Source organism: Arachis duranensis, chromosome 7, assembly GCF_000817695.3.
Source record: "Arachis duranensis cultivar V14167 chromosome 7, aradu.V14167.gnm2.J7QH, whole genome shotgun sequence".
In the NCBI taxonomy this organism is placed as follows: Eukaryota; Viridiplantae; Streptophyta; class Magnoliopsida; order Fabales; family Fabaceae; genus Arachis; species Arachis duranensis.
In genome coordinates this window covers 13,573,103-13,597,082 of record NC_029778.3, presented here as the reverse complement: position 1 = coordinate 13,597,082, position 23,980 = coordinate 13,573,103, and the positions used below count along the sequence as shown (strand labels likewise).

The 23,980-nt window shown below is 34.4% G+C and overlaps 3 protein-coding genes across 9 annotated transcripts; 1 reads left to right on the top strand and 2 right to left on the bottom strand.

Moving 5' to 3' along the window:
• Positions 1–349: 349 nt before the first annotated feature.
• LOC107457878 (THO complex subunit 4D) lies at positions 350–5,144 on the bottom strand. The gene is made up of 7 exons (XM_016076054.3): positions 4,862–5,144; positions 4,276–4,530; positions 3,284–3,427; positions 3,125–3,193; positions 1,606–1,796; positions 1,318–1,368; positions 350–790 (listed from the first exon to the last, which is right to left on the bottom strand). The coding sequence occupies exons 2-7, from the start codon at positions 4,471–4,473 to the stop codon at positions 613–615; spliced, it is 831 nt and encodes a 276-aa protein (XP_015931540.1). The 5' UTR covers positions 4,474–4,530; positions 4,862–5,144; the 3' UTR covers positions 350–612.
• A 2,805-nt stretch (positions 5,145–7,949) lies between these two features.
• Positions 7,950–11,580, bottom strand: LOC107457887 (tRNA(His) guanylyltransferase 1). Of its 7 annotated transcripts, XR_002365493.2 has the most exons (4): positions 11,361–11,580; positions 8,818–10,445; positions 8,496–8,673; positions 7,950–8,412 (listed from the first exon to the last, which is right to left on the bottom strand). XR_002365493.2 is itself a non-coding variant. In XM_016076073.3 (3 exons), exon 2 carries the CDS (start codon positions 10,384–10,386, stop codon positions 8,818–8,820), a length of 1,569 nt encoding a protein of 522 aa, XP_015931559.1. In that variant the 5' UTR covers positions 10,387–10,445; positions 11,361–11,580; the 3' UTR covers positions 7,950–8,648. The 7 variants fall into 7 exon arrangements, 6 of the variants coding, with proteins under 6 accessions (XP_015931559.1, XP_015931556.1, XP_015931555.1 ...); XM_016076073.3 differs by having other exon boundaries at positions 7,950–8,648; XM_016076070.3 differs by having other exon boundaries at positions 7,951–8,673; positions 8,818–10,450.
• A 201-nt stretch (positions 11,581–11,781) lies between these two features.
• On the top strand, positions 11,782–19,085 carry LOC107457890 (DNA repair protein RAD4). Its single transcript, XM_016076078.3, has 14 exons — positions 11,782–11,867; positions 12,562–12,594; positions 12,703–12,788; positions 12,954–13,247; positions 13,334–13,426; positions 13,609–13,701; positions 13,806–13,907; positions 14,183–14,232; positions 14,449–15,198; positions 16,415–16,658; positions 16,733–16,927; positions 17,050–17,202; positions 17,879–18,088; positions 18,484–19,085. Exons 1-14 carry the CDS (start codon positions 11,825–11,827, stop codon positions 18,892–18,894), a joined length of 2,757 nt encoding a protein of 918 aa, XP_015931564.1. The 5' UTR covers positions 11,782–11,824; the 3' UTR covers positions 18,895–19,085.
• The last annotated feature ends 4,895 nt before the right edge of the window (positions 19,086–23,980 follow it).

The window sequence follows — 23,980 nt, the reverse complement described above, 5'->3', positions numbered from 1 at the left end:
TTTAAAAGTCTAGATTGCTGCATACATAAAGCGAGATTCGAACCCCGACACTTAAACAGACTAGTGTGACACTAGAAACACTATTCTCAATAAGAAGTCACTACTTGTTAATGATCTGGCCAAAATAATATTGCATTGAGCAGATGAGTATTCGATATGCAATATTGACTCGAGCAGATAATTGTAGAAAAAGCAAAGCATCAACAGACGACAGCAACAAATGTAAACTTGGTTCTCATTTTGGATAAAATATAGTAATAAAATGAGAAACAAGAAATTGATATCGAAGCTAATATTTCGAATTCTTGTACTCATATAGAAGCAACAATCTTTCAAAGAACAAGATACATAAGCAAATGTAGACCCTAAGCAAATCATAATTATGATAAGGCAAAGTGCTGGTACAACGTAGAATATACATAATTTGGCACATTCCTAACACGTCTCATCAAAAGTGTCCAATGATGCATTGAAAATACAAGATATAGCCTTAACAACACAAAGCGTAGTCAGAGAAGATCAATCATGAAGAAATAAACTATAAATAAAAATGTAACTAACTAAATCAACAAATTTGAACTCCATATGCCACGTCAAGTTCTTTGTCATCATCTACGAGATGTTCATAGCCTCAGCATGGTAGGTTTCCAGCTCCTTGTCAAGTTCCTCAGCTGACTTCTCCTTTTTCCCACGCCCTTGGCGTCCAACCCTGCCACGTCCACGGCTGCGAACACGGCCTCGGCCACTTGAAGTTCCACCCTTTGGCCTTGCCCCACTACGTTGTACCCGACTACACGTTAATCAAATGGCAAGTCTTAGAATGCAAGTTAACACAACTAAATCCCTTCTCAAATATTGTGCTGCCTTTATTCCATCTATCCAATCAATGAGAAAATAATATAACAAGGACCATTTTTAAGGAGATACTTGCAAATTTAACAATTCTAATATGTCGTAGTTCCAATTGAATAGTTGCTTTTATTCCTTCAATAAATAATCCTAGCGGACAACACATAAAATGTAGGAAACCAGAGAAGACAAGGAAGCAATATCAAGCAGGGCTTCTTAGTCCACCAAAGTCCCTCATATGAAGGCTCATAGAGCATTAGAGACCAGTGTGTCCTAATTTAACAAAACAAGATGCTTGACCACACTTCATGGACACAAGGTCTACATTAATATTAACATGAAATGTAAAATCCGATAGTATAAGCCTGCATGCGCATGTGCACACACATATGACAAGACGCATCTTAGGAAAAAGCAATTTCCATATCTATAGCATGCTAAAGCTAAATGATAATAATGTAAACTTACGTGGCAGCGCGACTGAGCCCAGCACCACCTCCAGTTTGACCTCCACGAGACCTGCAATTCCTAACATCAGCATACCATCCAAGATAATAGATGTCTTGTTCAATACATATACCAAAAGATGCATTATTTTAAAGCAACTTTGCAGAATTGTAATACAAATAAAATCCATAAAATTTTCCCATATGTTTCCAGAATACCCGTGGAGGGGACCAGAAAAGAAAAGAAAAAGGAGTAACTAGACGACATATGCATCTAGAAACATATTCAGAGTCCATAGAAATCACATACATCATCACAACTGTCCTTTTCTTCCTTCGCCCATTTACCCCCGATACATTTACCCGAGCAGTTATAGGCAATTCTGCGTTGGCACCAACAATCTCAATCTTCATGGGCTTTCCATCCAGAAGCACATTATTGTATCGTTTAAGAGCAGCAAATGCATCACTTCTTCTTGTATAGACAACTTCAGCAGAACCCTGCAACCCAGTTCAATTCATCATAGAAACAAAAGATAGTGATGTCAAATTTGTTTTCAAAAGTAAAATGAACAAACCAATACTGCCAAACAGCAGATCTTTGAAGCAAACATTTTTTCACATAAGTTAGCGCAATTCCATAGGAATGTCAGACATATATTCAGGCAACAATAAACCAATTGAAAATCACCCCTCTTACTCAACATGACTGTAAACAGGTTCCTCTATTAGACCATAAGAATGTATCATTTACATTTGAAAGAAAAGCAATTAAAGTAATCAAACCAAAATAGCTCATCATGTACAACATGTCCACACCCCACAGGTAAGATTCATCCCCATAGTTTCTAATAACTAAAGCTGTTATAAAACAATTATAATGAAACAAAATAAAATAAAATAAAACTACTATTTCTGTAGTCCGTAATCATCGTGTATTTCATTCTCCTCTATTAGGTGGATGAATAAGTCCTATTACTATTAGGTGAGAGAAAAGAACAGGTCCAGACATTAAACTATTGGAAGGAAGACAGAGTTTCAGATCTCAAAACTTTCAAGTGTCATGGGGTAACATTAGAAAGTAGGGTAAACTGAGTAATGGTCAAGTAGGTTCGTTACAATACAAATCCAAAGGCCACTTCATTTACCCTTCCCTTCCCCTTCATCGTAAAAGCATCTAAAAACATAATGGGGGAATTCATGCCACTTTTCCATTGGAATCATTTAGTAAAAGAATCCTATTAGAATCCAAATGAAAATTACGAATTCAAATTTGTCCTGACTTTCAATATCAACCAGAGGTGCAATTCTGAAAATCCTAGGGCAAAAGATTCACCCATTTATTTTACTCCCTAAAGTGGTGGCTTCTTTAAGAGATGGTCAGTAAGAAGTTTTGATGCTCAATACTTGTATGTAAGAAAGAAAAGAAAGAAATAAAATTATAATCAGAGTGGCCCTAACATCCATGTTTGAGAAACCCTATCAAAGTAGTTGAAGTATTTTGTTGATTATGATAGTAAAGAATAATATACATTACACTGCCATAGTTTATTAATTATTATCTGATTGCTAGTGGGAAAGTTCCACCTGTCAAGGCAGAGTGACAATCTAACGATATGTTCCTTGGTGAATGCCAGTGAAATCAAATTAATATTAATATTGGATACAGAATACAATATCTACATCTACAGAAACATTTGTTACATTGTAACACAACTCTCAACAAGGAAAAAGTGGTAGAGTTTCGACATTCCGTCAAAGTCCTAAAAGCCTAAAATAAAGCTAATCAACAATATCAAGCTCAAGTTGAAGTGCAGTATGATACTTACACTTGGATGTCCAGTTTTATCATAATGAACAACACAGCGCTTCAAGTCTCCAATCTCAGAAAAAAGCTCCTGCATGGTAAATTAAGATTGAAGAGAACTTCAAGAAATATTAGCAGGAAATAGAGACTACTAAAAAGGAAGCCATGACAAAAGTTGTACCCTTATGTCTTCATTGGTTACTCCATGGTCCAAATTTGAAATGTACAACTTTGTACCAACTTCAACCCCTTGTATCCCTGCAGCTCTTATGCTATCCTCAAACAAATCTTGCTGCCAAGGAAAAGGCCCGGTCCTCCGGATGGACTGGAAAACAAAATCAGATGAGATTCTTGAATCTTGAGTAGCAAAAAAACACAACTTCTTAGGTAACCACCATTGTTCAAGAGCAGTCGTGAGAGCAGAAACATCAACATTAAAAGACAAAAGTATAAAGCACGTGGCAAAGTAAATGTAGCCAAAATAATATACACAGAAAGACACACTACATTCAAACACCAATCTTTTAAGTAAATGATGAAAACCAGGAGTAAGAATTCAACCAATTTCAAATAAACTTGTGATATGAATGCTACAATTGAAGCTCGAGTTCTGATGTAAGTGGAGGAAGCTTCATTGCAAAATACCATGAAAGAGGGAAGTAAAGAGAAATCTTGCACTGTAGAACCAAACTTAGCCAGAGGATCCAATAAAACATCTGTCCACACACCCAGCACTCGAGCATTTTAAATCATCTGATCTTAAATCAAATGGATTAGCATGGTTTAGCACTTGGCCCAACTTTAGAGCTACAAAATTTTGCAGCTAGCCATAAGAGCTCCATTTTAAAATTCATGCATGAAGCTCCTTCATATAGTATGCTAGGCAGCACCAAAAACTCCTGAATACATCAGAGATCTGTAGTCATGCCCCCAAACACAAAAGCAAAACTCTTTAGGTTCACATTATTTGCAATGTTAAAGAAACTATGACAATTGCATCGAAGATGCAGAATGATCAAGCTTTAGCTTCTCTTTGGAACAAATACTAATGTATCTTTCCTCTTGCATTTTTTTGAGTTTCTATAATTTTCCTCTCTGGAATAGGATACTAGGGTATCCAAGTATTCCAGAATCTCAAGCACATGTATAAGGATCCACTGTTTTTGAGCTTGCCTTGGCAATGGCATAGGATGACGGCCGGGTATTAAGACCTCTACGAGCAGCACCAGTTATTGTTCCACCAACACCAGGATTCCTGCCTGTCCCACGGCCAGTGTGAGCTCGGGCTCTGCCACGTCCTCTACCTCTTTCTCTGTTACTCCTGCTGCTCTTTATCCTATCATCAAGTGACATATCCAAGGAAGAAGCCATTGCAATTTCAATCTAACAAAAGAATCAAATTCCTCCGAAACTGAGAATAATTCAGCCCTGCAACAAATAAGAAACAAATTAGTTCAATTAGACTAATGTGAATAACATACTCCGAGCTGCTTTTAAATATATATTTAAAAGTTTCTAGTTTTCTTTTTCGTACTTTTCTATATCACCTGAAAGGGGGAAAAAACCCTTCAAATTTATTGTTAACTAAGTTTGCAAACTCTCATAGGTAGCTCAAAACTCCCAACACGTTAAATTGAAAAGCCTAATCAAATCCCAAACCATATCGCAATACCCAAAAATCAAAACGCTCGGGAATTCATATCTTGTGTTGCGGATGAGAGGACATAGTTCAAAAAACAAAAATGAAAATTAGAATTACCTAGAGAAATAGCCGAAGCGAGGGGTGCATACGCAGAAGGGAAAAAACCCTAGAATCCGAACGGAAAAATGGGATGGCAGGAAAGAAAGAGAGGGCTTGAGTTGAGTGCGAGTATTTGGGGGCAGAAGCTTCAACAGCAAGAAGAATAAGAAGGCGCAAAGATTATTAGAGTTTTGATGATCGAAGAAGAGAAAACAGATTCATCCTTCGATTTGTGCGGAGTGTGGTTTCGCTTCTTACTTCGCAGAATAATATAATATATATGAGTAAAGGCGGTGTTCTTCCTCCAATAATTTTGAATAGTTATCATGGCTTTTATGTCATTATACTTTCTCAGGTTTGCCCCCTCGGAGCTTTTGGTAATTTCAGTTATGAAGGTAAAGATAACAATCAAATAAGCTATTTTAGTTCCCAAAATATATAATTCTTTTATTACAAAATAGCCTTTAAAAAAATATAGGAAAAGCCGTAAACAACTTTTAAGTTGTTAATATAATTAATTTTTCCTTTCAATTGTGAAATTATTATTATTTTTATCTTTTGAAAATTTTAAATTTAAGTGTTAGAATTTAGAATTTAAAATTTAAATTTAAAATTTAAAAACTAATCCATATTAGTTGAAAAAATTAACCCTTTATTTGAGCTAAAAAAAAACATTTTGTCCCTTAAAGTATCTTAGTTTGATAAGATACGTATTCACAGAAATTTTTTTTAGAAATTAGACTTCGATAGTTTTTTATAAGCTATATGTTTAAAAAAATAAAATTTTTTATTCTTTAAATTTGTCTTGATCATTCATATATTGCCTCGTTTCCTGTTCCATTACCCATAGGTATCTTAAGTTTTGCCTCAAACCTAATTGATTCATAGTTTTTCTCTTTGAAAAAATTATAACATAAAGATAAACAAATTAAACTGAAAACATGATTAAGTGTTTCAAAAACATAATAAAGTACAAAAATAATCTCAAATTGTTTACAACAACATATATACGAGTCAGATCGGCCAATACTCATCATAGTCACTCCTATCCAATCAACTATTGAAAAAACTTGTCATATTCGAAGTAGGGTTAGCTGAGTCTACTTAGGTCGGTCTTAATTGCCATCCCTTTTCTCTAGAGACACTAAGCTTTACTTTAGTTTTAGTCTCCTACTATAGTTTTTAGCAACGTGGAATTAGTGGTAATTTTAGGGTGTGTTTGGCAACCACGTTCAAAGAGAAGAAGTACGTTTAGATATCTTGAAAGCTGTAATTTTTGGTTTGGTAAATTTTTGATTCATGAACGCAGAAGTGATTTTGCATTCAAAACCACGTTTTCAAGAAGCAACAATTTTAAGCTTCTGCGTTTCACCAACCAGCTTTTAGCCATCAATACTCAATCTTTATTTATCTTTTACTAATTTTATCCTTTATGCATACTATTGTATTATTTATATTATTTTTGTTTATATGAACTATCTTTTTCTATTATTTACTATTTTTTATTAATTATTTATTTGGAGTACTAGAATAAGAGTATGATGTAAAAAATATTAAAGTAACATTTAATACTTAAAAAATGTAACATATTTGATTAAATATTCTTTTATATATATATATAATATTTTTTATTTTTATTTAAAAATATATTTTATCAATTTTTATATATTATTTTTATTTTAGTGTATAAATATTAATTTTATTATAGAATTAATTAATAAGATCTATTCAAATATCTAAATTAAAATAATATATAAAAATTATTTAAGTTGATGTCTATTTTAGTAATTTTGTATCTAAAAGTGATTTTAAATAGTGTAATCCAAACAACATTTATTTTACTATAATCCATTTTGATATAAATATTGCCAAACATAAATCACTTAACACAAACTTACTTTTCATCAAAATCAAGTTTGCAAAATCAATTTTATTCAAACTTCCGTTTGCAAACTGTAATCCAAACACACACTTAGAAGTTGGTCATCTAGTTTTAAAATTCTGCAGAAATTAGTTTTGGAAGTAAGATGGCTGAATAAAATCTTTGAATTTTGAACTAGAGTATCCATACAATTATGACCTTTAGTTTGTTAAAAAACTTAATCCAAGACCGTTGTTTCAAGATAAAATTTGCATAATTCTAAAGTCATTTTCTATTTTTCAAATAGGGAAAAAAAAAAACTGCATTGGCAAAGCAGTTTTAGTGACAACATTGGTTTAGACTTTAGACTTATTTGATTGAAAACGAAGAAAGATTGTTTGATGACAGTAATTTTTAATCATTTTAAGAATAATAAAAATAAACTAAAATATCTGATCCAAAAATTATTAAGCACCAATTTAAACGTTTACTCTACGGTTGAAAAACAAGAAAGCTTTGAAAAGTCGCAAAAATATCATCATCACCACCATCATCGTCAAATTATTATTATTATTATTATTATTATTATTATTATTATTATTATTATTATTATTATTATTATGTTCCTACGTCACTTGTTAACAAATCTCCAAATTGTTACTCCCAAGTCCCAAGGAAAGAAACGAAGGTAGCGTTTGTTTTCGGGTACTGAGACTAAAACTGAGACTGAGAGATTGAGACTTAATATCGTGTTTGTTAGTTCAGAGACTGGTACTAAAATTTCTGTCTCTGTCTCCAAAATTTCAGTATTTCAGTACCTCCAAAAAGTAGGGACACAAGAGACTGAAATTTTTAGAGATGAAGACTGAAACTTTAATAACATTTTATACCTAAAATACTTTCATTTCAATTAATTAATTCCAATTTTACCCTTTATGCAAATTAAATTAGAGTTTCATTCTTGTTTCAATTCCTGTCTCCCATTTTGCACCAAACAGAATACTGAGATTTGTTTCAATCCCTGTCTCTTAGTCTCTGTCTCTCAGTCTCAGTCTTTCTGTCTCTGTCTCTCCGCCAAACGCTACCGAAGAGAACATATCTAAGTTGTTCTGTGTAGTGTGTACAATTTTGCCAAAAAAAAAAAGGAATAATAATAACAAAATAATTCTCTTCCAAAAATACAACGTAGTTTTAGATCGTAAGACACAAATACAACCTGGTTATATATCCTAGGTTCCTAAACTAATTCAGGGACCCAAAGCCCGCATGAAAAGAAATTCGTGATAAATAAATATATTGCAGTAATAAAATTAAAATACAACATAGTTTAGAATCACAAGACACAAAGACAACCTAGTTTTATATCATAACTCATAAGACACAAATAAACATAGTTACCTATATGGCTATATCTATACGGATATAATAAATTTCATAATTGTACGATGTGATATTAGTGCAACCTTACATAAATTAGTGTGATACTAACATCAGATAGAAAAATTCTAAATTAATATTTAAATAAGTCAATAATCATCTCACGCCCGAAAAACAGAGAACATACCATTTTCTACACCAATATCTTCCCCTCATCATCAAAACTTTGGTCCACTGCCCAAAATTCCCTCCATGGTTTTTGCATGCGCTAGCCTCTTATTCGATCTACCGCTGTCCCTGTCCCTTTGCATCTTCATGATTTTCCAGGGAACTTCATCAAAACAATGAGACTGTTAGCGCAACTGCTGCTTCTGTTGAATCTCGAAAGTGTCTCAGGTGACATTGAGATGATACCATATTTGCACAAGACACAGAGCACTGTGAGTTCAAGGTAGGACCTCAACCAGCTATATCTTGAAGGATGGGAAGTGAATTCCAGATTTGAAGAAAGCAAGAAACCAGAAGTCCCTTGGCAATCACCAAAATAAAATGATCCAAGCCATGCATCTGAATCAAATGCAGATAGAAAACCCTGTATTTATATCGAAAGTGTGATTAAGAAAGTAGTTATATTTGTTGCAAAAGAGTCTCGCATATATCATCCTTTAAATTTGTCATAGCAAAAAAATAGCCAAAGACAAGTAATCAAATTTAATTTTCAGAGTGAGCATTATACCTATTGCTTCTCTTCAAGTATGCTTGGGTGTTCCAACCAAAATCCTGATCCAATGATATTGCAATGTTCTACAATGACCCTTCCACAACTTTCCGAAGACTTTCCATTCTGCTGATGAGTGAGAGCATTGTCCATCTTGTCCCAAAAAACTGAGGATCCTTGTCGGAACATGGCTGGTAAATTATTGTAATCAATAGCTAGTTCCTCAATTTTCTTTTGCAACTGAGCACCCTTCAAGTTTTGCTGGGCTTCCCTTTTCTGTTTCCCGGATGCAACAAGCTTCCAGAAACATGAGTTGTACTGATTGTTGATGTGGCAATCCACTTGTCTCCATGAAAGATAGTCTTTTAGAATCTCTGTAGATGGATAACACACTGCTCGTCCATCAAAGGAAGGAGGGTACTTCAACTCACTCTGCGAGAAGAAATCTTTCCATCTCATCACATAAGTGGACGTGAAGAATGACAGAATAGTAGAGACGATTTTACTAGCTCTTCTTTGAAAAAGTTCAGTGGTTTTCTTAAGAATAAAGCTATACTCATCGCTAACCCCATAGGCAAAGACTATATCGTGAGGAAACTCTTCTAACACAGTCATAGCACAAGAATTCATCAAATTAAGGGCTCTCTCATCATTTGGCTTCACAAATTCATGTAGCTCAGAAAATCTGTGGAAGTGGCAACCATCTATTCTAATTACAATCCATGTCAACGGCATCAACTTGCTATCAAACTCAAAGGACTTCACATACTCTGGTTTCACATTGTCAACATCCTCCACAAAACAACCAAGCTCTTTCAAAAGAACAGTTTGATCATTCCAAAATTTTCTACCTGCTATCTTCTTTGAATGCACTGTAATAATCTTTCTCCTTTGTCTTTTAATGGGAACCCCATTATCTGCGTACTTCACAATATCATCAACCACAGCCTTTAAGACACATGACCCTTGTCGGAATATGGGCTCCAGTGTATTGTAGTTGACATTGAACTCATCAAATAGAAGATTGTTTAGGTTACATTTCTCAGCACCCTTGAGTAAATCATGTGCTTCCCTAAAATCCATGCCACGTTTGACAAGACGCCAAAAGCATTGATCGTATTGATTATTTGCATGACAGATATTTTGCCTCCACAATAGATATGCTTGGAGGACATCTACCGAAGCACAACTCGTAACATGCCCATGGAAGGAAGGAGAATACTGCAGTTCCTTTTGTGGGAAGAAGTCACTCCATTTTGTCACAAATACAGATGAGAAAAAAGAAGTGATGATGGATAGCACTTTGCTGGCTCGTCTATCATAAAACTTGGAGGTCTTCTTGAAAACAAAAGTGTACTCATCACTGAACCCATAAGCAAGTACAATATCTGCATACTCTTCAAGCAGGGAAACAGCACAAGAGTTCATCAAGTTCAAGGCATTTTCATCATAAGGCTTGTGAAGCTGGTGGAGTTGAGAAAAGTTGGTGAAGTTACGGCCATTGATTCGAACAAGAATGAAGTTGGGAAACATAACCTCATCCTCCAGTTCAAAATTCTTGACATACTCATACTTGCTGTTTGCCATTATGTTGTTTCAAAAATATTAATCAGATCATGCTACGAAGAATATTTTTCCTGTACAAACTACACTAGAGGCATTTTGAGTTAGTTATTTTCTATATGAAATTGTACTCTTCATTTATAAAAAATCATATTTTAATACTATAAAATCGTACTCTTCATTATAAAAGCATTACATCTTAATACTATATCAAAATTATTAAAAATATAAATAAATCACAAATTCAAGAACAAATTGAACATTTCCTCAATTATTTACATTTTGCAGGTTAAATGTATTGTGTAAAAGTGAAATAAAAATAAATGAATGGGTGATAATATTAACAGAAAAGTGATTATCAAAATCACTAGAAGCCTAGACAATTTTTTTCCCCCAAAAGAAAATGATTGTTATATCCAAAGTTCTGAAAATCGAACTATCATCGAACCATTCTAACTACTTGTTCACTGATTTAATGGTTCAACCAGAGTAACCAAATTATAATAAAATGATACATAAATTATAAAGTATGAGTTCAAGAATTTAGCAATTCTAATACATAAATCATAAATAAAGAGCAGAACTTCAAGAAGAGAGCTATGTAGAGTCAGCACCTAAGCATAAATATGCAGCATATACATATAGTATTCTTCCATACATTCGTCTTTGAAACAAGACTAAAAATGCACAAGCACAAGCACAAAAATCAAAACCATGTAAATAACATGACACTTATGTCTAAATTGTTAATAACCACAATACCAGCAGCAGTTTCAATATAACACCAAGAACAATACAGCAAGATTATCAACAAAAAAATAACAGTAATACAAATTATTAACAATAAATCAATAACACAGCAAAAAGAACAATTATTAACACCATAACAAGAACACAGCAACAGTAAAAAACACAGCAAAGAGGATTGCAAGAATTGCAACAGCACAGCATTCCGTACCATAACACAGCAAGAACACAGAAAAGAGGAGATGACTCACCTACCAGAATCTTCGGCGAGCACGGCAGAGCAGAGGGATACCTACGACGAAGGAGAAGGAGGAGCGACCGACGACTAACTGAACCCGAAAACCAACCACCACCAACGAACGGCGGCTGCCTGCGGCGGCTGGGGTTTAGGGTTTCACCGACAGAGCCTAAACTCTCAGTTCTCAGGGGGGGACTGGCGCTGTCCTTTCTCCACAACATGCACACAAGCCAACCGCGGTAATTTTGAAATTTTAATGGCTCTCAGGGGCTTTCGTGCCATTTTACTTCCATTGAGGCCTTGAGGGTGTTTTCGGTCATTTAATTTGTTGCGTGTGCATTGGAAGGTAGTGGTGCAGACGCACGCAGCGTAGCACAAGCGCGGTTTCCTACACAAGCAACAGCTTTGAGCGCGAGGAGGTTCACTTCTTAACCCTCGTCTCCCTCTTTCTCTGCAGAGTGAAGAACGAAACGAACAATGCGACGAAGAAGCCAGCGGAAGGGGCAATCCTCAGTCTCAGGTAGCTAACTTTATCCTTCTCTATCTATCTATGCTTTGATGTTCCTTTTCAGTGTTCCTCAGAAATCACATGGAAGATGCAACGTCATCATCCAAATGTCATTTTTAGTTCCATTGCATCTCATGACATTGAAAATGTACTTGTTTTCATCACTTGCTTGTGAAAATGGTTATTCAATTCTATCCACGTCCAAGATTGGTTTGCGCCGATAACTAATTAGTTAGGCTATACACACCTTCTTTCATGGGTGTCTCCCTGTATTAAACTTTTATTCCCCATGGAATTAGCAGCTTGCAGCATGTAAGAAGCATAACAGTGTCTCAAATAATTAATTTCAATTTCAATTTTTAAATTTCTAGTTTGTTAAGGATTATTTACCTAGTATTCTTCTGCTTTTGGGGTGGATGGATGTATGCAGTTTCTTTCGCACGGATTTTTTGACAGCAATGAAATTCAAATTTTGTCTTCCACGGTTGAAATGAAACTATAAATCCATAACATGGGAGCATTAGTATTTGTTTTCCTTAAATTTAAGTTGTCCTTGAGTCAGGAATCACTTTCTTAGTGAAACCCCCCTCTCTTTTCCCTCTTTTTTTTTTCAGTTGAAGCATGTACAAAACCCAGTGCATATTGCTGATCCAAATGATTCTAATGGTCACACATTATTTACGGGCATTTGCTTTTGAAATTGCAGAAAATGAACCAAGATCACAACAAGATTCAGAAGGTCAGAGCAAGTTTCAATCACTTAGTGATAATGATTCTATAATATCATTTCAATTACTGAGCCAAATCATGTTACTCATGATTTGCCAACGTTTACACTGGATTTCAGGAAGTTTGGCGGAAATATCAAGGGAGGCAGTGGGGAAACTTTTACAGCGTGCTAATAAAGTTGGTGGCAGGAGGAGAAAGATGATGGTTGGTTTGTTAATTTGTTATCATTACTTATTCATAAGTTTAACTGCAGTTGTTTTGTTGACTTAGTAACATGGAAGTGGAATAACTTCATTGTCAGTGTTTGACGTTTTATAGTGATGTTGGAAAATTCTAGTGTTTCATGTTCTTCGTTTGATCTTCTTATAGCTGGAGTCTGAGACGGAACAAAATGGAACTCACACATTGGAACAAATCCTCCAACCGAAGACTTCAGAGGTTGGACATAATCATAGAAATCCCATAGGAAGTACTTCTGCAGAGGAGAAATGTAATAACGTAAGTATAGACCAAGGATACTTGAACGACAAGGGCGAACTAGATGACTCAGACTGGGAAGAGGGTACCATTCCCGTGGATGATAGCCCTGTGACTATTGAATTTGATGTGACTCCAGATCCAGCTGTGAAGAAACAAGCTCGTCGTGCTTCTGCCAAGGATAAGGTTAATTACTATCTTTTACCAGTAGCATAGTTGGCTTTAATAGTATAACTTTCAGCCACTTGCTAAAAATTTAGTAAATTCTTCAGGACTTGGCTGAACTTGTACACAAGGTTCATTTGCTTTGTTTACTTGCTCGTGGAAGGTTAATAGATAGTGCTTGTGATGATCCTCTTATTCAGGTTAATCCTTGATAACCTTTTAATCTTTTTAATGAATAAAAATTCTTAGTAACATTTTTAAGTATAAAAAAACTGGATATTATAAATAACTTAATTGTGTTTTCATATCTTGCCTCCCTAATATCTATTATTTTATGATAATTAAATTGCTTCTGAAATTGAGCACTTCTTGATAATGGCAGGCTTCTTTGCTTTCTCTACTCCCAGCACACTTGCTTCAGTTGTCAAATGTCACAAAACTCACATCAAGAGCTCTACATCCTTTAATTTCATGGGTATGCTTTGATTCAGCAATTATATGCTTTGTTTTGTTGCATTTAGTGCTTAGTTTGTACCACGCATTCTATCCTTTTTGATTCCTAGTGTGTAATGTTTGCAGTTCCATGATAACTTTCATGTTCGAAACTATACAAATGCAGAAGCATCACTACACTTTGCTTTGTCATCAGCTTTAGAATCACGTGAGGGTAGTCCTGAAGAGGTGGACCTTCTTTTACTAGAGCCTTGTTGTTTCAATATTTACTTCCTGACTAGTGACTATATATATATTTGACTAGATATTTAGTTTATACTTCAATAAGGGTTGCATCGATCATCATAATATTAATATGATTAGGGAGGTGTATAACACATGCTATTCTAAATAAAATAAAGTTTCTTCAGATCAGATTGGTTGTATCATCTGTAGAGTTCATGCAATATAATCCTCTAACAAAATTAACATGAATTTCTTAAAAAATATTTATGTAATTGCAGATTGCAGCTTTATCAGTTGCACTGTTTAGAGCTTTGAATTTTACAACCAGGTATTGCAACATTATGTTTTCCTCTCTTTTCATCTTCTTTTCTTTCATCCAAAAGTATTCTAAAAACAGAAATCCACTCATCTTTTTTCCTTTCGTACTATTTCCATTCTCTTTTTTATAATATTAATTATTGAGATAAGATTGGAAGAATTTAATTTCTTCTGGTAAGCATTTATGTGAAGTTAAGTTAAATTTCTTGTTGATGCTATATTTTAGGTTTGTATCCATTTTGGATGTTGCATCTCTCAAACCAAATCAATCCATGGGATCAGATGCAGGTAGATCCAGTAAGGGGATATTTAATACTTCAACACCAATGGTGTCTAAGAAAAAATTGGATTTTAATTCAACACGAAAATCATTAACCAATGAGAAAGAAAAAGTCTGTGAAAGCTCTTGTGGGAATTCACGGAGAAGTAAAAAAGGTCGTGCAACAAGCCATGTGTCTGAGTCTAATAATCCTCCCACTGCTGAAAACTTGAATGATAGTGTGTCCAAGTCACAAATTTCTGAGACACAAGATAAGAACTCCAAACCGTGTCTTTCTGAACAATCTTGTAGATCAAAGAGAAAAGGGGATCTTGAATTTGAGATGCAGTTGGAAATGGCTCTTTCTGCTACAGCAGTTGGATCCTTGAATAGTAAATTGGAGTCGGATACAAATGATGATGCAGCAAATGTTTCTTCTCCATCAAAAAAAATGAAGAGAGATATAAGTGGAGAATCTTCAACGCCCCCTCAAGTAATTTCCACAGCACTAGGATCAAAAAAAGTAGGATCACCTCTGTATTGGGCAGAAGTATATTGCAGCGAAGAGAATTTGACAGGAAAATGGGTGCATGTTGATGTCGTGAATTCTATTATTGATGGGGAGGACAAGGTTGAAGCTATGGCAGCTGCATGCAAAACATCTTTGAGATATGTTGTTGCCTTTGCTGGGCAGGGGGCCAAAGATGTGACCCGCAGGTTAGAGTTTCCCCTTCATTTGTGTTCATTTTGAAGCTTTATTTAAACTCAAATTCCCAACAGCTGTGTTCATCGGATGCTTTACTGCTCAAGCTTTCATTTTATTTGTTTTGGGAGATTACTCTTGATCGTAGGATAGAGTATTTGTTTCTCTGATCTGATGAGCAATACTGGCACAAAAATCCATTGAGTTCATGCTGGATGCAAAATAGGCAGCATGACAAGTTTTGAAGTGAAAAAGCATAGCAGGCTTAATTATATTAATTGATATACTGGTACACTAGTATATATTTTCAGTCATTCTTACCCTTGTGAGAGAAAAATTAATGGAATATTTATAAGTTATGGCAAAACCTTCATGATTATTACTGAATTACTTATTAACAGGAAAGGAAAAATAGCTGTCACTACACAACAATTAGATACACTAGATGTGTGTCCGAGATGTTTACAAATGATACCATAGAGCATATTGGACGTATACTAAGCCAGTCATTATACCATAAAGATTGAGACCCATTACCAACTTAAACCGAAAATCCTCTCTGAGGAAGTTTACTGCATTGATTATACTCTTCCAAAATAAGACCCGTTAATAGGAATAGTATTAGTAGCTTGCAAGAATGATCCTTGTTTGACATACTCATCACACAACACTGTAACCCATGGTTTATCAGTTTGTGTCAAACAATTCCAGACTAACTTTCCCAAAAGTCCTACGTTTCTTAGTCTTGTATCCATAGTTCCCAACCCGCCGTACTCCCTTGGAAGAGTAATATTATCCCATCTTACGAGATTGAAACCTTTATCATTGCTCTTGCCACTCCAAATAAAATTTCGCAAGCAAGCATCAATGGAATTACAAATAGATTGTGGCAACCACATGGCTTGCATAGAATAGATGGGTAAAGAGGAAAGAACAGACTTAACCATTCTCTGCCAGCATGATTAAATAGTTTACCTTTCCATGAAGCTAATCTTTGTCCGATTTTTTTCTTGAATACCATAAAATTGAATTGTGACATAGTAGAGTTGCCTAATAAATATTTCATTTCCTGTCAGACATAGCTGTATTTTTCAGAAGGTAGCTCATGCATTTTTACCTCCACTCAACTCTTAAATTTTAATGCTGATTAGTAGCTTCAATTAGTTGACTAGTGATTCATAAGGGTTATGTCTCATTTCCTGAAGATGCTTGTTCATTTTGTTGTATTAGGTATTGCATGAAATGGTATAAGATAGCATCGGAACGAGTTAATTCAATGTGGTGGGATTCAGTATTGGCACCGCTGAGGGACCTGGAATCGGGGGCAACTGGAGGTGTGGTTCCTTCGAGAACAAACCACATCACTTCTACACAATCCAACATGAGTGACTCTTTCGTACCTACACGGAGCTCTCTTGAGGATATTGAGTTGGAAACTAGGGCATTAACTGAGCCTCTTCCAACTAACCAGCAGGTATTTCGAAGTGACCCTTAAAACATGAAGAATTATATTGTGTATATAATTTAAGGCTCTCTTTCCCCTTGCAGGCCTACAAAGCTCATCCACTTTATGCCATAGAAAGATGGCTTACTAAGTATCAAGTACTTCACCCAAAGGGTCCAATTCTGGGCTTATGTGGAGGTTTCCATGTTTACCCTCGGACTTGTGTGCAAACTGTTAAGACGAAAGAGAGATGGCTCAGGGAAGGACTGCAAGTTAAAGCCAATGAACTGCCTGTGAAGGTCTCATCTTGCAAACACTTTTTAGTGTTGTTCCCCTGATTTCCTTGTATTTTTTCCCTTTTGATTTACATCTGTTTGATTCTTTATCCAAAATTAAAAAAAAAATGTAAAAATCCATTCAGGAGCTTAAACCTTCCGTGAAGGCCCAGAACTTACAAGATTTTGAAGCTGATGACTATGAGTGCACTGATTCTAAGGAAAATATTAAACTTTATGGGAGCTGGCAGTTGGAACCATTAAATTTGCCTCATGCTATGAATGGGATAGTACCTAAGGTATTTTCTGTTACTTTCTGCAAAATACTCGGAAAAAGTATAGGTATGAAGATAATTTGATGGTAGAAAATTAGAAATTCCTTGCTAACGTCTTAAACGGTTTATCCTTCAAGATTTCTTATGTAGAAGTATGTTCCATGCATTTTGCTCCTTGGATCAACACTCGATATACAATATAATAGTTTGACATTTTCTGATTTGGGTCTAGCCAGGCTTATTTTCCATAGCAACTACATATTCGAACAGGTTCAGTGTACTGCCCTGATGAAGACCGTCTTGCTCTAAATTACTGTATTTTGTAGACAATGAGGTTGAAAATAAATAAAATAAAAAGAAAGAAGAAAGGAAAGCCAAAACCATCTTCCAAGTCCAATAAAGGGAGTTTGGCAAGTCAAAACCTCACCAGTCAGTTTAATAAAACAGTGCTTTGAGGCCCCATCTGGTGTATGTGGAGCACGGCTGAAGATGTATTTTTTGTATGATTGAATAGAGACTTACGGAGCTCTGAGTAAATTAAGCTAGTTGCCCCTATGTACTTACTGGCTTACTGCACTGCATTTATAAGATTATAATCATAAATATCTGCTAGCTGGAATATGCACATATGTACATCTTGTTTTATGTGATTGCATGAATTCTATTATTATTGATTGTTGCATTTCCTGTTTTGAATTAGAACGAACGTGGTCAGGTAGATGTTTGGTCTGAGAAATGTCTTCCACCAGGGACCGTGCACCTGAGATTTCCAAGGGCGTTTTCAATTGCAAAGAAGCTAGAAATTGATTATGCTCCTGCTATGGTTGGTTTTGAATTTAAAAACGGGCGTTCATACCCTGTCTTTGATGGTATTGTGGTGTGTGCCGAGTTCAAGGATGTACTGTTAGAGGTATTCTTTTTTCTTGCTAAAGAAATAATATTGCTGCAGATAAACTGAAATTTGACATGTGAAAAGTTTGTCACATTATCAACTAAGTAAATGGCTCTTTAGTTCTTTAAATCTTATGAATCTAATGATTACTGTGGCTAGCAAGCAGTTCATGAAAATTGCGTATGCTATATAAAGTAGAAAAGTAGAAATCTCTTGGCCTTCAAAAAAATAATATTAATAATAATGATAGAAATCCCTTAGCCTCTTTAGTTACAATAAAGCACTCAATTTCATCTTCACCCCTCTAAAATTTGGTTTTTTTCCTCGACTCCAGGATGTTAAATTGTTACTTTTGCATCCTGCTTTTATAGTTCTCTGCATTTACCTCTTCCTTGATTTTCTCCATTTCCCAGGCATTTGCCGAGGAAGAACAAAGACGGCAGGCAGAAGAGAAGAGAATAGATGAAGCTGAGGCTCTTCGTCGGTGGTACCAGCTGCTTTCATCTATCGTAACGCGCCAAAGGTTGAAAAATCGATATAATAATGGTTTGTCATCAGAGATTTTGACTGAAATCCAACATGTGAATGATAAGGAATCAAATGCCATAGTGAGTGATAGTTATGACAAGAATCAGACTCCCAAAAACCAGCAAGTAAACACAAGCAAGAATGATAGCGGTCTCGATCTGGAAGCTTTGGTAAGTACTCCTGGTAAAGCACATGAGCATGTGTTTTTGAAAGAGTATGAGAGCTTTGATGAGGGAACCTCTCTATTAACAAAACGATGCCAATGTGGATTTTCAGTCCAAGTAGAAGAATTGTAGCATCTATGCGAAACACTTTCATGTAAAACACCCACCCCCAACAAAAAGAAAATGTATAAAACACGTTTTGTCTGGATGCAGAGTTTTGATGAAACTTGAAAGCAGTTAAAACCTTGTATTTTTCGGGACTCACTTTTCCAGATATGTATATTAAACATACTTCAGTTTGTGAATGCAATTTCACAGAATATTAACTAATCTTTTAAGAGGGGACCAAATAAGGCCCCCATAAAAGGGAGAAAAGATGGAGCCCAATTGAATTGCTTAACTATAAATCTGTTTAATACCGCACTGAGTATCACAAATTTCAAGAGGGAATAAAATCAGAACCAAACAAAGTGGAGGAAAAATTAGAGGGGGTGTAGTCCAAATTCTAATTTCACTAACCAAGTCCCAGCCGAGGAAGATAGTCGTTATCATCATCTTCTCCATCTTTTTCTTTTGTTTGATTTCGTTGACGTCTTCTTCTTCTCTTATATATGTATAGAAAACTAGAGTATAAAAATTTTGATGCACAACACAATTTTTGTGTATAGCACACAATTTTAAAAGACCACGTACTTAAAATATTAACACTTAACTGACAAAATACAAATAACACAAAATTTGTATGCATAAAATTTTTTAAAGATCATAATTAACTCACCATACCAACAAAATATATTCACAATAAAAATTAATGTACCAAATAAAAATTTTTGTTATGAATAAAAATTTCTATACTTTATTGATAAAATTTTTACTATATACAAAAATTTGCGTACCATGTTTAAAATTTTGTTATATTAATAAATGTGTTTTTCAACAAAATTTTTTGCGCTAAAAAACTGCAGATAAAGAGAAGTAGTGATGTATGCGTGCATATTTTTTTAATTAAATTTGTGTCAATTTAATTAAACTTGACTACAAAAATACTTATACGTGTAACATCACCGATACGAATATTGTTCAAATACAAACTATTTTGTCAATTCATGATAAAACCTCATGTGAATTTAACTTCTGTCTAAATAAATAACAGGTTGCATATGTCCTGAGGAATAAATAAATAGAATCTCACATTTAATCAGAAATTCAAATCCAAAATCTTTCTCAATAAAAACAAATATCCAAGTATTTGAACTAAGCCTTGATGATTATAAAAGAGAGAAAGTTGATATACAAATAGTAGTTGGTAGCTATGTATGTTATCATAGATTATAATAAAAAAAGTTACTTATGGAATGAGACAGAAAAATGAATTGAAATTGAGTAATAATGCCAAATAGATGACATTATATTTTCAGTAAAAGTTGCATGTGGAAAGTGCTTTCAGTTTTATTTATCCATATAACTTCTTCTCTTCTAATACATAAACATCAACACAAGCACATTTAATTATACAAAAAAGTAAGTCAAAATTATTGCCAGTATAATGTGGTACTGCTTTTCTCCAAATAAATGGAACCTACCATTTCATGTCATCAAAACCATCACTATTTTTGCCAAACGTTCCAAATATAATGTAGGGACTCCAAGAAATTAATTCAATTTTTCTCTGGTTCCACATGCATGATGACATAATACCAACAACAACCACAATAATAATTGTAAGCATTACAAACTTTCTCTTTTCCTCTTTTTATCTTATTCACTCCTTAAAATTGGTCAGACTTTTACCTGCTCTTCACATGGACAGATGGACTTTTAATGAAAAACAGCAAAAATTACTGAAGCAAATTGTATTATACTATTACATTATATAGTATCATAATATGTTCGGCCAAAAACTTCAAATTTTCAGTTTTCCTATTGCCGATTTTGCCTAATTTTATGCTATTTTGCGTGAGGCACTACCATAATAAGTCAGGAACAATGGGAGCATGCACGTATTAAATTATAATAGGTCAATAGGATGTAGGAATTATCTATTCCTAAAATTCTGCTTGATTGAACACATTCCATACTTTAGCTGCTAGAACAAGAATACAGGACAAGATTAATTACAGAATATATCAGTTGATGAATGAAATTACATTGGGAAAATAGCTACCACTCAGCATCAAATGAAAGAAAGTGAAACCGTCACATCCAAGATAGTAGAGTTCATTTGATAAAGCTTTTTGAAAAATAACTTATGTTTATTAAAATTAAAAAGTTTAATATAATTTTTTACATTATTTAAATTTAATTTTTAGATTAATGTCAATTATAATATTTTTTAATTTTAAAAATTATTTTACTAAATACATTTATTGTTATTTGTGCTTATTGAAAGCCATTTGTAATTTCATTTACCAAGTATAGAATTATAGATACTATAACTTTTAAAAAATAATCTTCTAAAAATTAACTTATATAAGCTACTTTTAAAAAGTAAGAATTTTACTAAATCAAGTCTAAATAACCTTAAACAACAAAAACCCAAGTAATTTGTCACGTTTAGAATTTGATAGTCATAAATCATAATTTAATGCATCTATAGTTCTATTACTTCTATATATGTGGTAATGACTGTCAATTATGTACTCTGATTTATTCCTCATTCCATTATCTAAAGACATTCAATTAAGATTTTAGAATTAGAATTATGACTATATCATATTTTCTAAACTGACATATCATGTAATCGTGCATAATGAAATAGGTATCATAACCTGATATGAAAATTAAAATGTAGTAAAACACAAATCACTTCTTTCTATTGAATCCCAAATACATTTACCCTTTTCATTTCATGAATTCAATTTGATTCCAATTGTGACAAAACTCCTTAGAGACCACATAAATATCTTAATTTCCACCAACACAAAGTGTGCCAACATCTACCAACATGATTACCTGAGAGGACGAAAAGTCAACACAATACGATTAACTTAAAATGGTTAAACCAAACTAGGAAAGCCACTTCACAAAATATAAGAAATTTTAGTGACACACTTCATAACTGCGACAACTCATACCCAGGTCTTATCAAAGGGGAACAGAAAACAAATAGAGGAATATAACTGTACAACTATTCTGCGCCGTACGAGGTTATACATTCAAATTTCTTACATCATTCTTCATTGAGATCCTTTCTTTTCCCTTATCCTAGATACAGTGCCACGTTGACTCAATTAGGGGTTAACATTGCATTGACCATTGAAACTTAATAAAATCTGAAACAACACCATTTCCTTTTCTTTTCAACAATAATATGAATTTCTAAGTTAAAAGAAACTTAAGAGAACACAGCTACGAGAAAAACCAAATCATCATCATAATCAGCTCAAGTCACTGTCCCTCTTCTTTTGATAATTAGGATAAGAGAAAAGATAATAAAAAAGAAAAACAAAGCCTCATCATCATAATCTAACTACCACTACACAATTTTACAAGGCAGTAACAAAGAACACAAGATTCTAGACATCACACACACCCCCGCCCACTACTACAAAGACCAATCTATCAAAGCATGATTTTTTCTTCTTTCTTGACCACCCAAAAGAACTTATATTCTCTCTATATCTCAACACTCACTTCTGTCAATTGAGGCTTCACCTTTGGAGGCCTACCCCTACCCCTAGGGGTAGAAGGAGCACTCAACGGCGACGGTGGAGGCGGCGCCGCTGTCCGGGGAATCTTCTTAGGCCTTCCTCTAGGCCTACCACTTCCACCTGAAGGCTTTGCTTTCGGTGACTTTGGTGGTGCATTTGGATCCTTTGGTGGCCTTCCCCTTGGCCTTGGGGATGACAAAACAGTTCCCGGAGGAAGTGGCTCCTTTGCCTTCGGCGGCCTTCCACGGCCTCTTTTTGGTGGCGGACTACCATCAGGTTTCATGTAGTTGTTCTTCAAGAACACAAGCTCCCCACTGTCTTTCATCTTGTTGAGGTGGTGATTGAGGAGTGTTGTGTGTCCCTCTGGTAATTCTCCATAAGTGGACTCTATGTACCTCGATATGGCTGATTTGTTGGATCCATTTGGTTCATTGAGTCCGTCCAATGCCTCCATTATCATCTACAACAAGAACCATACCATGATCAGTAACAGCTACACCCAGATGGAATAATCAGTTTGTATCTTCAAAAATGGAATCTTTTTCAGTAATAGATCTTGCCTACTGTAGAAACCATAGATTATTTTACTGGGTTTCCAAGTTTGGGTAAAATTCGTTACAGAGAGGGAGGAAAAATGGATTTTTTTTAAAAAATTGAATTACCCAAAAACCCTAATTCCTTTCCCTTTCTCTTCCTAAAAATGTTTAAATTTTCAGCTAACTGAACAAAATCTAACACCAAGGTCAGTGCAAATGTCAGATCCAAAATAAAAATTCCAACTTTATTATAAAACTATTCGAGTTTTTTTTTTTTTTTGAACAAAAGGTAAAAAGTAAATCTTGATTTTTGGAGTATGAATTGAATTTACCTCAGGATAAGGAGGAAGTGATGGAGGCTTATTAACCTCTTCGGTTGCCAACTCACGCTCACAACAAGGCCTTAAAACTGCAAATTCTAAACAGAGGAAGTTCTCAAAAAAAAAAAAAACCGAAAATTTTCAGGAAAGTGTTTTGATATGGGTGACACTGCAGTGATCTGAGGATTGAATTTAAAGGAAAAAAAATAAATTTTAAATTGGGAAAAATTTAATTTAAACAAAAAATAATGCTACCCTTCCTTTTTTATTTTTTCAATCTTCTATTGTTCGTTCATCTATCGAGAATATGGACGGCCAGGAATCACCGAAGTGAAGGTAATCTAACGGTGGAGGTTTTTTGTGAAGAAGGTAACTTGGATCAATGACGTGGCATATGTTGTGCTAGTTCATAGGAATTTTTTAAGGTAAGGTAGGGGTGTTGTCTGGGCGAGGATCAATTAATGAAGAAAAAGGTCAGAACTCACAAGGATCGATGACGTGGCAGGTGTGTGCGTTGGAGTCACGGAAACTTTTGGTTGGTACACTCTTGTCTTTTCTTTCCATGTAGCTTTTGAATGAGAATGAATTCTTTCTATTGTGAAAAAAAAAAAAATTTGAAGAGTAAGGTGTGATTTTTAATTTTTTAAATATTTTTTATTTATAAAATTAATGATAAAAAATAATATTTTTTTAATTATTAAAATAAATTGAG

Excerpts from the sequence above, each read along its gene's own strand:
- LOC107457878 (XM_016076054.3), bottom strand. The coding sequence starts at position 4,473 with ATGGCTTCTTCCTTGGATATGTCACTTGATGATAGGATAAAGAGCAGC. Across the intron at positions 3,194-3,283 it reads TAACCAATGAAGACATAAGG|GAGCTTTTTTCTGAGATTGG; the intron begins GTACAACTTTTG and ends TTTACCATGCAG. Across the intron at positions 1,369-1,605 it reads AAAAGGACAGTTGTGATGAT|GTCTCGTGGAGGTCAAACTG; the intron begins GTATGTGATTTC and ends TAGGAATTGCAG.
- LOC107457887 (XM_016076073.3), bottom strand. The coding sequence starts at position 10,386 with ATGGCAAACAGCAAGTATGAGTATGTCAAGAATTTTGAACTGGAGGAT.
- LOC107457890 (XM_016076078.3), top strand. The coding sequence starts at position 11,825 with ATGCGACGAAGAAGCCAGCGGAAGGGGCAATCCTCAGTCTCAG. Across the intron at positions 12,595-12,702 it reads ATCACAACAAGATTCAGAAG|GAAGTTTGGCGGAAATATCA; the intron begins GTCAGAGCAAGT and ends ACTGGATTTCAG. Across the intron at positions 12,789-12,953 it reads GCAGGAGGAGAAAGATGATG|CTGGAGTCTGAGACGGAACA; the intron begins GTTGGTTTGTTA and ends ATCTTCTTATAG.